This window comes from Microtus ochrogaster, chromosome 8 (genome assembly GCF_000317375.1).
Source record: "Microtus ochrogaster isolate Prairie Vole_2 chromosome 8, MicOch1.0, whole genome shotgun sequence".
In the NCBI taxonomy this organism is placed as follows: domain Eukaryota; kingdom Metazoa; phylum Chordata; class Mammalia; order Rodentia; family Cricetidae; genus Microtus; species Microtus ochrogaster.
In genome coordinates, this window is record NC_022015.1 from 4934967 (window position 1) to 4951801 (window position 16835).

Consider the following 16835-nt stretch of genomic DNA (forward strand, 5'->3'; position numbering starts at 1 on the left):
CGGGTGAGTTGGCCATTCTGTTCATCCGTGCTGCTATAATAGCACAGGCTGGGGCATCCAGAGTGGAGCTCTGGAGGCTGGGAAGTCGCCTGTCACAGCGGTGGCGTGTGGTGAGGCCTCACCCTCATGATGGGCAGCCTCAAAGGTCTTTTTCCCTTACAGTGCTGTCCACCCAGCACCTTGGCTACAAGGAGGACCTTCTGCCAGGCATACCTACTGTGCTAAAGGTTCTAGCTGTCACCTTTACTCACGTATTCTGGGGGTCAGGCAGGAAAGTCCATAGTTAGGTCTGACACTAGAGCACAGTGTAGCCTCTTCCTAGTGTTAAGCATCAGCCGGCTGGGGTCCTTTTGTTCTGCCTGGGTAGATACTGTGCATAGGCAGTTGACAGGAGTAAGCAGTTGTGGCGGCAGGCAGGTACAGCAGTAGGGGGGCTCCTGCAGGCCTAGGCTGCACATGTGTTATAGCTCTGCATCCCTAGGAAGTCAGGCTTTCCCTCGGTAGTGACTAGAGTCACAGCTTCCAGGCAGGCTTCAGTAGCATTCCTCAGCCCTCAGCGCTGGCTAGGATTGCTGCTCCTGGGCCCCGTGTGTCTGAGACCCTTGGACCCAAAGATTGACAGCTCTGGTATTCCAGCAACTTCTCCAGCACTATGCTGATTTCTGTCTTTTCTCAGGCTTAGTTCTCCGCCTTCTCCCCTTATACTGTCCCTCCTGTCCCCTGCTGCCTCTGTTGCTATGGCAGCTGTCCTGGTGGGCAGCCGCTTTGGCCACCCTTGCTGCTGCTGCTTCTGCTGCTGTTGACTGCCGAGTTTGAGGCCCTGGCTTGTTTGCAGCTGTGTTGCTGCTTTTGCAGCCTGACCTGCTGACTGCAGAGCTGTATGACTCTTACTCACCTGTCAGATAGGTGGCCACTCCACTGCTCTTTGGGGTGCCAGCTACTCAGCTGTCACTTCCATCCTGCGGCCTTTGCCATTGCTTCCATGCCAGTATCCTGGCTGCCGTGCATGGTACCAGCTCAGTTGCTCTACTAAATGTAGGCAGGAGAAGACCATTGAAGAGACACTTCGTATTAAGTTTAAAATTGGAACACCAGGTGAGACAGTAGAGGAGGTGGAGGTGGGGTGGGGTGAGGTGGGCTGGAGGTGTGTCCCAGCTAGTCCACTGGCAAATCACACTTAAGTGGCTGGAGAAGGGTGTTTGTACCAACCACATTCAAGCTAAAGTTCGTGTTTGCATCAGTCACAGTATGAGCCTCTCTGCTCGGGTCCCTGGGCCTTCCCCAGCTTAGGCGGGAATGCTTGTAGGTTCATGTAGAGCTAACGGAGGTCTGTAGCAGTGAAATGTCTGTCACAAACTGTTGGAAACTGTCCTAGCTGGGGCTGTGCCTTCAGAATCCAGGGCAATTAACTGAGACCACCGTACAGTTTCCTCAAGACATCTGGGGAGTGTCTGGTTTGCCAGTGCAGGTACAGCCATTCTGCTTGCTGTTTGACTGACAGTCCATTTGCTCAGGGTAGCCAGGGCAGCCGGGCAGTGGTGGCGCACACCTTTAATCCCAGCACTCTGAAGGCAGAGGCAGGCGGATCTCTGTGAGTTCGAGGCCAGCCTGGTCTACAAGAGCTAGTTCCAGGACAGGAACCAAAAGCTACAGAGAAACCCTGTCTTGAAAAATCCAAAAAAAAAAAAAAAAAAAAGGTAGCCAGGGCAACGTGGGAACATCTACAAGGTGTCAGTAGGGAGCTTGGCCCCATACTCCAAATCCCTTGCCTATTTACGGGAAAATGAGCCCCAAGAGTGTTGACTGTAAGAACTTAACAAACACTAATAGTGCCCCTCCCCGCACAGTGCTGGGGCCCCATGCACGCTGCGTTAGTGCTGTACTACTGAACTGTCTGTCTGTCCCCACTAATAGTACTAATAGATTTTAAAGTTCATTTGATCCCAGAGAGAAATGCGATGTCTTCACCTGTCTCTAACAGTTGGAACATACATGGAATCTACAGGTAGGTAGCCTTCTGGGGTATTGGGGCAAGGATGAGAGAAAAGGGAGAAGGACAAAAGGTCTTGATGGAGGGCTTCAGTGTGGCTGGCTTTCCTGCAGATGCTAGGATGGGCTTCCTAAGGCTTTGAGTTTAGCATTGTCTTGCTCTGCAGAGGAGCACTGTCTCCTTTGGTGCCCACTGGTAGTTAACACTTCCACCTGGCCTTCTCAGCTGTGCAACCACACTGCAAGGGCAGCCTGGGCTGTGACGATTCCTTCTGCCTCCTGCTTCTCTGGATGGCACTCGGGTCCCTGTCCTCTGAGGGGCAGGAGTGGGCGGGGCAGTGCCTCGTGCTCTTTCCAGATACATTTCAGGAGTTCCCCCATAACTGCTTCCCTGGCTCTCCAGTGAGCCCCTCTTTCTACCTCTAGGACTCTAGCTCAGAAGTGGGCATCCGAGTCACAGGTCAGGCTCCAGGAGTGGCCTCTATGTGACATCTACATGCTTGTACCAGGGAGGGGCAGGCCCTTGGAGCCCTCTGCCCCCGAGGGTCCCTTTCGTAGGTACTCAAGGCCTCCAAGAGCTCCCTCCCCGCCTTGCCTCAAGCCCCTTTCAGAAATAAATAGCACAAAAAACTGAGACTTTTGTGTTTTGTTTGTTTTGTTTTTGTTGTTTGTTTGTTCTTGGTCCCCTCTCTATTTTTGTTCTTCTGTCCAAGAATGCCTTCATGGAAAGAGAAAGTTTTCTGAAATAATGTCAAGTGTCCTCTCTTGCTCAGCTCCCTTGCCTGTCTGACGTGTTAGGGATGCATTCTCAGTTATGTTTTATGTGGATAATCGTAGCGTCTAAGTTAGCGGGTATAAATTCTATACAGTAAAATTTAATATTAGAAAAATCAATCATGGTGAGGTAGGTATTTCATGTGGAGTGAGGAACTGTAAGTATAGTGAAACCTTGATCAAGCACAGAAGGGAGAAAGGACCCGGATTGTCTGCTCATGGATACTTAGAGTGAGGCATGGGGGCTGCAGGGTTCTAGTTGAGCGGATGGGGGTGGGGGGAGCTGCAATAGCATGGAGGCCTTACCAAGGAACAGGTAAGAGAGTCCCCTTGCCACCTAGTCCCTGGGTACCTTGATGCTTCCTCTTGGCCTGAGCCCTGGGCAGTGTGTTAGCACTGAGTGAGCCCCAGCATGTCCTGCTAGGGAGTTTGGGATTTTTCTGGCTTAAGGAAAAATGAAGCTTAGAGTGCCCTACAGGAGGAGGGTGAGGGCTTTCTCTCACTGGCTGTAGAGGGAGGGGCTGAATCTGGAGAGAATGATGTCTGACAGAACATTGGCAGGGGATACAGACAAGTAGCTAGATCCATCCTTTAGAGGAGCTCTGGGGAGGACTGTGTGTGCGTGCGCACGCATGTGCACATGCATGCAAGTATGTATAGACAGGCCCTGTATAACTTAGACCTTGCTGACTTGGGAGTTGAGAAAACCATGTTCCATCTGGACAGGGACTCGGGTGGAGCTGGAGTTGCATATGGGAAGCCTGGAGACTGTCACTGTTAGCTCTGTCCCCAGATCTAATGTTTACACGTGCCTGGACTGGAGCTGACAGTGTTGGACCATGAAGGATTCTGAGGCTGGCTGCATGGAGGAGTCATGGACCTGGATAGTCATCTAGAGGTCTTAGGATCCTCGAGGCAGATAGCATTTTACAAAGACTGCCAGAGTCAGCCAGTACAGTGCCAGGGCTTTTGCTTCAGGAGGTCAGGAGAGTGTTCTCAGCTGCAGGTTGCTTGCTGCAGGCAGAACAGCATGGATGAGGAGCATGTGGAAGGCCCCTGTGTTCCTTCTACATCAACCTTCCCCCCCCACACAGGAAACTACCATAGATATCTGAAGGGCAGAGTGTGAGGCCTGGGTGCTGGAAGGAGGTGGCATTATTTTCAATTGGTTGACATGACCCCTTGCAGATGTTATGCCCATGTTAGCATTAGACATCTTGGTGTTCACAGGGATTTTCTTTAAACACCTGAGCTGCTCCTGCTGGCATTTGTTTGGGCCAAAAGACTTCTGTCCTTTTCTGTCCTCTGGGTAAAGGTGACTGCTTTCATTTGCACAGAGAGCTGTTTTTAAATTTTTTTTTTTTTTACAAAAAAAATATTGTGTGTATGTGTATGCCTGCATGTAGGTATGTGCTCATGATAGCAATGGCCATAAAAGCCAGAAGATCCCTTGGAGCTGAAGTTACAGGTGGTTGTGAGCGACCCGATGTGAGTGCTAAGAACTGAGCTCAGGTCCTCTGGAAGAGTAACAAAGCTCTCTCAACTGCTGGGCTATATGCCCAGCACTGTTGTTTTGGGTCGAGGTCTCACTGTCTCCCATTTTGACTTTGAGTTTCCTGTGTAGCTGAGGATGACCTTGAACTTTCGACCCTCCTGGCTCTACCTCCTAAGTGCTGAGATTCCAGCCCTGCCACCACTCCCAGCTTGAACTGAACAATATTGTCAGTTGCTTGTGGTGGCCTGCCCCTCTCAGTGTGATGCTCACCTCTTGAAGGATTTTCCCTTTGTAAAAACCTGCCTCTGTGCCAGGCGGTGGTGGCGCACGCCTTTAATCCCAGCACTCGGGAGGTAGAGGCAGGGGATCTCTGTGAGTTCGAGGCCAGCCTGGTCTACGAGAGCTAGTTCCGGGACAGGAACCAAAAGTTACGGAGAAACCCTGTCTCAAAAATTCAAAAAAAAAAGGAAAAAAAAAACCTGCCTCTGTGAGTGATGTTCAAGTCTAAATCAGTTAACCCACATAAGTGGATCAGTGTCTGATGTAAAGTAACACCCGGACTTTCACAGTTACTGTGTAACCCAGTAAAAGAAGTAATAAAACATGCCTAGCTTTCCTAAGAACGTGTCTGGGAATCCATACTTAGAAGGCATGGTTTTCACAGGAAGCGTCTGTCAGATTCATGCATTTACAACTCAGGCATCACAGGGACATAAAAGACGGGCAGTGCTGGGCCAACGAGTGTGGCCAGGATGTGGTGATGGACGGACTGGGAGCCTGCTCTATGTGGGTCAGGAGCTAGCCCTCCCATCCCCCTTAGCTCACGAGAGACTTCCAGGTTTGTTTATCCCCGTATGACCTGTTTGGGTTTTCTACTGTAGGGTTTTGGAAGAAGTTGATTGCCTGGAAGGAAGCTACAAAACATGAAAGTCACTTTGAGGTGACCAGCAAGTACAGCGGTCCCTTGTACTTCCCACGCTGGATCGAAGCTTGAGAAGTGTAACTTCAGGTAATAACCCTTGGCAGCTGATGGTCATTGGTGGCCTTCAGCTGTTAGGCTGTTAAAAAAGTGAGTCAGATCCTGGTGGTACCCCAGGTCTGACATGTGCAAGGGGAAAGGGTCTGTAAACCACAAAGACCTAGAGGGGAGGTTATATAGTCAGCCCCTCTCCTGCTTCCCTGAAGGTCGGTGTGAACCACAGCAGTTACGGTGGTCACACACTGTGAATTTTATAAGATGCTCCCCAAAGGACAAGCCAGAATAGACAAGATGGTTCTGAAATCTAAGACTAATAGAGGAAAAATAATTTGGAGATTGTTTTCCCTTTATTAGTAAATTAAGATGTGCTTGGAAGCCACACTTGTACAAATAGTATGATAGTAGAATTAAAAGAACTAGATTAGGGTAACAGAGTAGTAAGAGTGAACCCAGCTCTTCAGCAGAGGAACCACGTTAGGTGTTTGGTAACACGAAGCGTGGTCTAAGAAGTAGGTCTTGGACAACGGTGCATCCACTCTACAGAGGAGAGCAATGTCTAACCGTAAATGGCATATCAGAACAGTTGCAGGATTGAATCTGTAAGTAGAAAAGGAGAATTAGGGGCTAGAGAAAAGGCTCCGCTGGTAAAGCCCTTGTCGAGCAAGCCTAAGGACCTGAGTTAAATCCCAGGACCCACGTGGAAAACTGGGTATAGAAGCTGGAGGGATGGCTCCGCACTTGAGAGCACATTAGTACTCTGTATGAGACCTGAGCTTGATTCCCAGAACCCACGTTGGGTGGCTCACAACTGCCTCTAACTCTAGTTTTGAGGGGTTCAGGGTACCTGGCCTCTATGGGCACCTGCACTCATGTACGCGGACATACACATGCTTATAATTAAAACTGTTAAAAGGGGGAGAGTGATGACTCAGTGGTTAAGAACACTGGCTGCTCTTCTAGAGGACCTGGGTCCAATTCCCACCACCCACATGACAGTTCACAGTATTCTGTAACTACAGTTCCAGGGGGTCTGGTGCCCTCTTCTGACCTCCCAGAGTGCCAGGCACACATAGTGCATGTACATACATATAGGCAAAGACGTTCATATGTATAAAAATAAATACATCTTTAAAAAAAATACAAAATTTAAAGCCAAGTATAGAGGCATGCCCTTGCGATCCAGTGCTGGGAAGGTGGGCACAGGTAGATCCCGGGGCTTGCCGCAACCAGTCTATCCCAGTCTGTGAGTTCAAGTTCAGTAAGAGACCCTGTTGCAAGGAATGAGGCACATGATTAGAGAAAGCACCCAAAGTCAACTTCAGCCTCTACACATGTACATGCGTGTGCATACACATCTTTACACAGGTGCACACATGAACATGTACACATACGTACACAAGACTAAAATTAAATATAAGCCTGCATGGTGGCTTATGCTTGTAATCCTACCACTGAGAGGTTGAAGTAGGTAGATCACTGGTTTGGGCCAGCCTGGGCTACATAATAAGTTCCAGGCTACACAGCAAGATCCTGTCTGGGAAAAAAAAAAAGGTAAATGAAATAAATTAAAAGTTACAAAATATTGACATAAGGATATTTGTGTTCTATTATTTTGAAAATGATTTTTGTAATGTTTTAAGACTACATAGGAAATTCAAAAAGTCTAAAGGAAATGAAAGCAAAAAGCATTTACAGCATCTGTGATGAGCGCAGAGCTCCTCTTTGTAGTATACAGATAATTTGATTCATCTCTGATCTGGTGGAATACTGCTGTGTGCCAGGAAGAGTTCCGCACGCTGGGGGCAGTCATTAGAGCGGAGCCCCTGCTCTCCAGAGCTGACCGCCTTGTGGGGAGGGCGGGAAGGAGGTTGTTATAGAGGAAATGTGGATTTGAACAATTTAAATGGAGGTATTGAAAAGGAGGGTTGGCAGGATTCATGCTGTATGGCCCTTCAAAGAAGTGTCACTGCGGAGGTGACAATTAGCAGTGTCCTGTTCTGTATTTTTAATTCCATGCCAATAAGAAGACAGATGGCAGGGTCAGGTGGCTTCTTGACTTGGAGCCTAGAAGGGTGGAGGCCACTTGACTACTCAGGAGGCCTGAAAGGCTTGCTTGGGAGCATGAGCATGTCAGTACGGTCTCTGTCACATACCTAGGTGGAGATGTTTGGGGCATGGGTGGTTGGACAAGTCTAGAGTTCAGGGGACAGCCAGGCTGGAGATAGACGCTTGGAGTTGTCACAGTATGGGTGGCCTTTGAGACAGTCAGCTAGAACTCCTATGGATTGAGCGTGGACAGAGACAGTAGCCATGGAGAGGTCAGCTCTGCTGATGTCACTGGGGTAGGGAGTGCGAGCTGGCTGTTTGGTCTAGAAAACCGTGGTCCTTGCTGAACTATCATGGACAGCCCAGTCTTGTAAAGACATCGTGTAGGGACAAAGCCTGACCTGGGGACCAGAGAGAGATGGCTTAGAAATTAAGAGTGCTGGCTGTTCTTCTAGAAGAACAGAGTTCCATTCCCAGCACCCACACAGTGGCTCACAGCCCTCTGTGACTCCAGATCCTGAGAATTGGGTGCCCCTTTCTGACACCCATGGATGCTAGGCACACAAGTGGGTATATAGACATCATGCAAGTAAAACACCCACCTACATAAATTAAAGTAAAATTAAATTAGATTTAAAAAAAAATCCTGACCTGAGTTAGATTATTTGAAAAAAAAAAAAAACCAAGAAAAAGGTGGAGACATAGAAAATAGGACAATAGGAAGACAATGCCCCAAACAGTTTATTTAGGGTGGGGGATGGCACAGAACTAAGGTAGAGCATCTGCCCAGCAAATGGCCCTGGGTTCAACATCCTGAGCAATAGGGACAAATAATGTGTTGACTTTTTCCCCTCCAAGATGCAATTATATGACAGCTGCTCACCCAGATGAGAACGATCCAGTCGTGTGGGGAGCATGGGTGGTGCAGATTGGCAGGGGTAGGGGCCCTGGAATGATGGGCTGGAATACCGAGTGGCTGGATTCAGACAGGCCTTAGGGAAGGCGGAGCCTCAGCAGCAGCACTCGCTGGGGCTGCTAGATGTGTTTGCTGGCCACCATTTGACTTACAGCCAGCAGGCAGGGCTGGGGGTGTGGCTCAGTGGTGGAGCATTGGCAGCAGGCACGAGGCCTTGGCATCAGATTCCAGTGCCGGGGTGGGGGCGGTGGGGGACAGAGAGAGAGAGAAAAAGGAGAATTATTTTCATCTAAAGTGAGAATGAGGGGGACGTTGGAAGTTGCACAGGAGAGCCAACAGGAAGTCCCTGAGAGCAGAAGGGACACCAGTGGCCAGGGTGTGAGGGGAGGCTGGCAGCCCTGTGGGCCTCCGAAGTGTACACCTCCTGCAGCACGCAGGGGAAGACTGGGCAGAAGGCATGTGGTAGAGAAATGGGAACTGAGTATAGACACCAGGGGAGACAAAGGCCTGTGAAGGGAGAGGCAACATCAGTGATAAGTAAAATTCCAGAAACTGGCCAGGCAGCTTTGGGGACTAGAGATCACAAGAGCTGCCCACTAGCTGCCTGAGGTGACAAATGGAGACCCATGCATAAAGATGTTGGTTCCACAAGTGTGTGCGGGAGTTGGCACTGGCCTGCATAAAGATGTCAGTTCCAGAAGTGTGTGCGGGAGTTGGCACCGGCCTGACCAGTAGGGCTGGGCCCTAGCCTCAGGGCCCACTAGTGATTTTGGGGAGCAGGGCTCACCCTTACCCTCTTGTTTTACAGATGTGGGAACTTGGGCCCAGAGGGTGGGAGTGACCGCCCCAGTCAAATCCTGTGGAGCTTGGAGCTCTTGGCGGCCCTCTGGGCGACCCCTCTTCACCAGGATTTGGAGTTAGAGACCCTTACCAGGTACTTAAGACTTTTTTCTGAGCCAGTGTACTCTGTGCTTGTAAGATATGAACTTGGAAAATGGCTTGTACTGTTGGTCATTTTCAGTGTCTGTGTTTGATTATGTAAGCGGGTGGTGGGAACGGGGAGGGAGGGGCAGGGTGGAAGGGGGAGAGGCAGGGTGGAGATAGAGAGAAGGGGGATCATATTTTCTTAACTCTGCAGTAGGACTTAGGCTTTCTTTTGGAGAAGAATCGCAGTTAAGACTGGGCCCCACTAATGCTGCCCAGGCTAGTCTTGAACTCACGGCTCTTCTGCTTTTACCTTCCAAGACAATGTGTGTGCCTCTTACAGTTTGTGCTTTTCCACATTTTGTTTTTTTACAAAAAACTAGAACAAGCACAAAAACCAACTTGTGTTTCATGTTTATTTTACTGATTAATCTGTTTATTAATTCAGAGTAAATTAAACTGCCTACGTCTGAGTATATGTGGGCTGTCGGGTCACCTCCCCCGTCTCAGTCTGGCTCCTCCTTCCCCCAGTGTAGGTCCTAGAAGATGCCACTAAACCTCTCTGGGCACACAGACACTTTTACAAAGACATAGTGTGTTCATAAATTACAAATTAAAACTCTCAAAATAAGCACGAGGCTTTCCCCACACCGCCCCGTGTGCCTCTCCCGGGCTGTGGGGTGAGTGCTGCCATTGCAGTAAGCCAGACCTGTGTTCTCAGTGCCGTCCAGGCCCTGCGCCCCACAGAAGAATTTACTGAAAGAGCTCTCCCAGGGCTGGTGGTGACTCATGCTGCCCTTTCAGAGGGCCGGGTTCAGTTCCCAGCACCCTCATCAGGCAACACGCAACTGCTCATCACTCCAGCTCTGGGGGACTGGATGCCTCTTGCTTCCACAGGTACCACACACCCACACTCATACACAGAAGTAAAGATCAAACAAGTCTTTAAACATGAGATGTTCCCGGAGAAATAAGTGTTCTCCTGCTATCATTACAGTGCCTCCCTTCCAATGGCGGACCAGAGAATGGACATCTCTTCAACAATCAGCGACTTCATGTCCCCAGGCCCCACCGACCTGCTCTCCGCTTCCCTGGGCACCAGCAGTGTGGACTGCAACCGCAAGAGGAAGGGCAGCTCCACCGACTACCAGTAAGGCCCTTGGGATGGTCAGCTCGGGTCAGGGCCTGGGCATAGAGCATCTGCCACAGCTGCCGTTGTCCCCAGAGGAAGGTGTGGGAAGCTAAGGGCCCTTCCGAGTGCTACACATCGGATTTGGGCTTCATTGGTTCCTCAGTGTCAAGCAGAGAAGGCCAGCAGCACTGCTGATGTGTTCATGTCACCTCCTGTCCTCAGATTGCTCATGTCACGGGGGAAAGAACAGCCTTAAAGCCAAGTCCTGCCCCCCACCCCCCATCCCCTACCCCCTTTGCTCGCTCCTTTGAGTAGAACTCAATCTGGGGAAGCGATGTTGGGGAGAGCGCCCATGCAGCCTCTTTGAAGACAGTTTCAACTGCTTAATTCGTGTGGGAGTCAGCACGTCGACAGCCGCGGGGTACTGACTGACTCTGTGTCAGTTAGCACGCACCTGCAGCGTTAAGTAGTAGCTCTGGTTCTCTGTGGACTTGACTTTTCTTCTGAGAAAATACATTTTCCTGCTCACCCCCACTCTCCTGCTCCCATAGCCCACTAGGGAGGGAGGCAGGGTAGGACCGGTCAAAGGCAGGCTTCATGTCACTGAGGCAGCTATGTGGAGTCCCTTGAAGGATTTTCTTTTGTTATATTGAGTGAAGAATCTCTGAGGAGGTAGCTCCCCCAGAAGACGTCCTTTCTGCAGAAGTCCACAGGTCCGATTTAGGGAACACAGCAGCTGGAGCTCAGGTGCCCCTAGGAGATTCTATGATTAATGTGTAAGTCATCCCAGGCCACTGAGAGTCACAGCCCAGGGGAGGGAAAGTGGGTGTGAAGATTGTGGGGTTCCTGCCAATAGTGCTCGCTCCCCAACACAGACCACGGCATTTCTGCGAAGCTTTGTCTCTGGCAAATGCCAGTGGAGCAACTAATGTGTTCTAAGATTTCTGTTGGACCTGTGATTTCCAGCCTCATCTTCACCCAGTAACCTTCAAGCTTCCTCTGTGGGACCCCATGTTTGCAAATTTTTGCAAATTACCTTCTAGAACTCATGTTCTACCCCCTGTAGTTTTCCTATGTTAAGGCCATTGGCTTCCTCTTGCCTGGGTGTGAGTTTGGTCACAGCCGTAGACACAATTCCAGTGCAAAGGCACACCTTTGCCTGGTGACCTGCATGGCTTCCTCTGAACCCCAGGACTAACTGGAGAAGCTGCCTATGAAATACCCAGGGCACCTAATCGGGAGCCGCTGTGTTAGGATGCCCTTGATGTGATCCAGCATTCCAGAAAATAGTTTGCATTGTGTGAAGGGCCACAGTCCTTCCCTTGGGAGACATGGGAGACAGGAGACAAGGCAGTCAGTACCTTCCTGATGAGTGTTTGAGTTGGACAGAGAAGTGAGCTGCCTCTAAGAAGAGATGAACTCTTCTTTTGGGGATTTTGGTCTTTGTTTACTGAACCGCTAAATGCCACCAAACACGGATCTCTGGGGTCTGTGAAAGGGAGGCAGGCCCTATTGTGACCCCAGGATCCTCTGTGGCTCTCCATACTCCTCTTCATCTCGATTTCTTGAGTGTGGAGCTGCCCACTTGGCCTAGGAGCAACCTGTGGTGGCAATGCTTTTGAGATGCTGCCTGGGGCTCTGCTCTCCCTTCCCTGTAGGTCAGGGCTTTCATTAGCCCCTCCTCCCTTCATTTGCCACCCAACAAATAGATACATGCACTAGTGTCTTTGGGGCTTGATATGTTTTGAGACAGAGTAAACTTTATCACCTATCCAGAACAACCAAAGAATGAGGTGGCACAGATGTCTGGCCACTCTGGTTAACTAAAAGTCTCCATAAACACTGTTGATTCCCAATTTTCAAACAGTCATATGATGAACTAGTTTATTGGCCATATGCACGCTTTTGTTTGGTAATGTGGAATGCCTGTCTAGGCTTTATAATAAGGTACACTTGTGTTTTTCATGTTATTATTATACATCCACTTCTATATCTTGGTTATTTGAGCTTTCTGAATAAACGAGAGCCTTCTTTAAGATAAGAAACTATTCTCTACATCTGTATTAACATGTGATTATCTGCTTTTGTTTTTGCAGAGAAAGTATGGACACAGACAAAGATGACCCTCATGGAAGGTACCATAACCTAGACTTGAACTTCAGTTATCTTGTGGCCATTCATTCTCTTTGCACAGTGAATGTGAGCTCAAGGCTGCCTCCCAATCCCCAGTCTCTAGCATGCTAATAACCGAGAACCGCTGTGTGTCTGTAGAGAGGTGTCGGGTCTGGCGGGGAGAAAACAGAGATGTATAATTCTCCCACTCACACCCAGGGATTAAATTTTATCTTCTGCCCTCCCCTCTAGGTTAGAATATGCAGAACACCAAGGAAGGATCAAGAATGCAAGGTAAGTTCAACCTCTGGTTTTCTCTACAAAACAGTCTACTTTCAGGCGCTTAGAGAGCAGTTGAGGAGGCTCGATGCGTTTATTCCATTTGGTAGAGTCATCTTGGGCACTGTCACCTCAGGAAATGAGGAGGTGGCAGCGTGTTTTAGCTTGTTTAAGCTTCTGCCCTCGGCTCCCCCTCTATTGGGCTGGCCTTCGCACGTTGTTATCTATGCACATTTAACCCAGAGGAAACTTTGGAGGTAGCAGAAAATCATTCCAGGCTGAAGATCTCTCCTGTCTTCACAGCTGAGCTCTTCCTCACTCACTGGCCCTCCAGAAAACGTGGCTGAGATGCCATTCCTGGGCTGGGTCTCACCTCTGATAAAGACCTTTCTTGTGCTGCAAGTAGTCTCTGAAGGCCAGATCTTAGGCACCCATGCTCCTCAGAGATCTTGGTCCTTCTTGTCTCAGTTACACTTGCTGATGGCCTTCTGTTGGCTCTTCATGCCTCTCTGCTGTCACTAACTAGGGATGGTTAAAGTTGTGTCATGGCAAGCTGCAGACTGGCTAGCCTGACACTCTGGCTTCTCGGTTGCAGACCAGCCTATGTAGGTGGCTCTGTGTTTCAGTATCTACTTCTCTATTGCTGATGCTCCCCTGTGGGAGGATGGTTAGAAAACAGCAGGTCTCCTATCTAGACAGGCAACCAGTTCATGGGTAGAGCACGATGCGGCATCCCTCAAAGGAAGCCTGGGGACAGGCCGAGAATCTGTTATATCTAGGTGGGTCCTGGTTGATCCAAGAACATGTTAGTACTGCTTACCTCCACCAGACGGACATGACGGCCTCAGCAGGCCACACAGTAGGCTGCTCACGGGCTGCAGAGGCGTGTGCTGAGGGATTTGGGTTTTCCGTGGCTGCTTTGGAGGCTTGCTGTGTGGAAACTCTACTTCCTTTCTTCCTCCTCCTGTCCCCATCCCAACAACCTAGTCTTACAGAATCTGAAGAAAAGAATAACTGAGAAAAAAATAAACAATTCAGTTTCTTGTGGATGCACAACTGTCATAATTTTTTTTTCTTAAAAGATGGAGAAACACCAAAAACAAATAAACGAAAAAACAAATCAGTTTTCTAATTCTGAGTTGTCAGTGAGACCGTTTGGGGGCGATTTTCAGTATAAAAGTCTAATTTGAAACATTCTGCAGTCTGAATTTCCCATGTCAGAGAATCTTGGGAGCAGTCAGAACTCATTTATTTTTGTCAGTGTTGCCTCGATGCTGGCGCACATCTCAGCTGAAATCATTCTTCTTCCGTGTTCAGGGAGGCCCACAGTCAGATCGAAAAGAGGCGTCGGGACAAAATGAACAGTTTCATTGACGAATTGGCTTCTTTGGTACCAACATGCAATGCGATGTCCAGGAAGCTAGATAAGCTCACCGTGCTAAGGATGGCTGTTCAACATATGAAAACACTGAGAGGTGAGAGCTCGGGCTTCATCACCGTTATGCCCTTGACCGCAAACGTGACCACCCTTGCCTGCACTGTCCCTGGCACAAATGGCGATCTCTTTCTGTGTGTGTACCTAAGTGATGTGCCTATGTGTCTCAGACACAGATCAGGGGCCAAGTCAAGTGGTTAGCGAGCAGATAGATGCGGGTACTGAGGGGTAGTTTGCAGTCATATCTCCCCAGATCATATAAACCTGTGAGCTTAAATGCCTCTGTACCTGTACTTGGCTTCCTGCCTACCAGAGCGGGCACCTCTGGGGTTCCCCCTTGCCTGTGCCTGTATCCCTTACAGTGATCAAAATTAGAAACCGAGGAGCACACAGGGAGGCAGGAAAGAGCCTAGGACTCTGATGTGTGAGTCACGGGTAGAGAGTCTTATTATCAGAAATGAACATAGATGATACTTTTATCTTCTTGGAATTTTCCTGAACTAGATTGACTCTTTGTGAGGGAGGCAGTATTTCCCTTCTTTGCCAAGTGTGGGGAGAGTGAGAAAACAGGCAGGAAAGTGGAACCAACTTTACCAAAACTGCGGGAGGAATCTGAAATACAGCACCCGTTTTGGTGAATGCTGTTCCTGGAATTTTCCAGATAGCCCTGGGCTTCAGGACAAACTTGGAAAGGGTGCTCGACCCCGTGTGACCTACATAGTAAGAGAGGCATGCCTTTCTATCTGTATAAGACCACCAGAAATAGGAAGTTGCTTTTGTTCTGACTTTTGATCATTATTTTAAAAAAATCTCGAAATATTGATTCTCATGTTTGAAGAATGGCATCGAAAACTTGAGTGAAGAAGAGACGGATTATAATTAATGAATTGTTAGCAGATTGGATGGGAAATTTCAAGGGATGTGGATTAAGACATGTGCCTTGTTAGCTGGCGTGAAGGACACAGACATCCCCTTTGCCTCCTTCCGCATGGTACCCTGGGTTTTCACAGTTGAGACTTAGTCTCGCCCTTCACTGGGCCTCTTGCTGTACGACTCTGCACGCCCCAGTCATTAGTGGCCTTGCTAAGCTATTGCTCTCGAGAATAGCAGACCAAGAGCCTTTTATTTTAGACAGAAGTCTGGTCCCCTCGGTCCCAGGATTGAACTGTGTGGATGAGAGTAACATGCTCCCCAGGCTGCCAAGCTTATTAATTTGCCCAAGTGGACCCAGGGCCTGGGCCTGGTTCCTCCCCACCAACCTCCCCCCCTTAATAAGGAAAGTGTACTTATACCCTGGGAGCAGCAGCATTCTCTTTTCAATGAGATTCTTCTTGGGATGACAGGATTCTGTCTCAAGCAGGACCCACCATGTTTTGGCAAAAGAACGAGGGGTTGGTTCAGCCCAGTTGCAGGCAGGGGAGTGTGATGCTATCTAAATAGAAACGTCTGCCCACTCTTTCCTTTTCTCCCTAAGGTGCCACCAACCCATACACAGAAGCAAACTACAAGCCAACATTTCTATCCGATGACGAACTGAAACACCTAATTCTCAGGGTATGTGGCAGTTGCGGGAACCCCTTTCGCAGCATTGGTTTCTTAATGAGTTCTGGAGTAAGTCCAGCGCGCGGGAGACTGACATCTTCATACGGAATTCCCTGGGCCCTCTCTCTTCCTCTCTTGCTTCCCCACTTTATCTTTGTTTCTGGACACATTTTGCATTCTTTCCACGAAACCAGTTCTGCACCTACCTCTCCTATCACTTAGGCAAAGAGGGGAGCATCTACGGTAGTGTGATTTTTTTAAGCCAGAGAAGGATTTTGTTAAAAATGGGAGTGAGGATCTAAATCAGTGGCTTCGTGGCTCTCACAGAGGACCCAGGTTTGATTCCCAGCACCCCACATGGTAGCTTACAACCAACCATCTGTAACTCCAGGGGATCCAATGCCCCAGAAACACATATATATGTTATGTGGTACACATATATACATGCAGGCAAAACACTCATACATATAAAATAAAATAAATCTAAAAATACAGAGAAAGAAGGGGTGAGTTAAGAATCAGATTTCTTCATGCACATTTAGAGAGTGTTGATTCTGGCAATGGGAGAGACCTTCTAACCCAACCACTGACTCTAAAGTTCCATCTGAATCTGTCTGTACACCTGAACCCATCCAGACATTGAAATCGCCAGAGAGGAGGCATGAAAGGGGGCTTGCTTTCACCTGCTTGGCCTTTGCGCTCTTTGTCTTGCGTATCTCTGCAAAGGGACGGCCAAGCTGGCATCTTAGGAATTTACGGCTTCCAGAAAGGAGGCCTGTGCCAGGCTCCAGCCATGCTGCTGGGCAGAGGGAGAGGAACTAAGAAACCAAAGGGGGACAAACCTGCGGTCAGCAGCATGCCCTTTGGCACAGTGTAAACAGAAAGAACAGAAAAGTGTAACCAACCGAGAGGTAGAGGACCCACCCGTACCCCCACATGAGGGCTCACTGTGCCTGCCACCCCCACAGTATCGTGGCCAGGTCTCTCAGCAGAAGCGTGTAAAGCCCAGGATAGCTCCCACCTCGTTTCTGCTCAGCTTGGTCTCAGGTGCATTGTGCTGGCCTGTGGGCTCAGGATGAGCTGCATGCAGTCAGAAGGTTTCAGCCGCAGTGAACAGACCTGATGGACAGATAGATAGATAGATAGGTTCTGTTTCCCATGTGACTGGATCCGAGTGGACAGATAGATAGGTTCTGTTTCCCATGTGACTGG

General features: G+C 49.1%; 1 protein-coding gene across 4 annotated transcripts in view; it reads left to right on the forward strand.

Annotated features, from left to right (window-relative positions):
* The window catches only part of Arntl (aryl hydrocarbon receptor nuclear translocator like), a 101801-nt gene that overhangs the window by 57277 nt on the left and 27689 nt on the right, over positions 1-16835 (forward strand). For all 4 annotated transcript variants that reach the window (XM_013347698.2, XM_013347700.2, XM_013347699.2 and 1 more), the window contains exons 3-9: positions 5140-5267; positions 9008-9133; positions 10121-10273; positions 12352-12390; positions 12620-12661; positions 13964-14121; positions 15556-15635. In XM_013347698.2, coding sequence (XP_013203152.1) covers positions 10134-10273; positions 12352-12390; positions 12620-12661; positions 13964-14121; positions 15556-15635 — 459 coding nt within the window. In that variant the 5' untranslated portion in view covers positions 5140-5267; positions 9008-9133; positions 10121-10133. The remainder of the gene's footprint in view (positions 1-5139; positions 5268-9007; positions 9134-10120; positions 10274-12351; positions 12391-12619; positions 12662-13963; positions 14122-15555; positions 15636-16835) is intronic.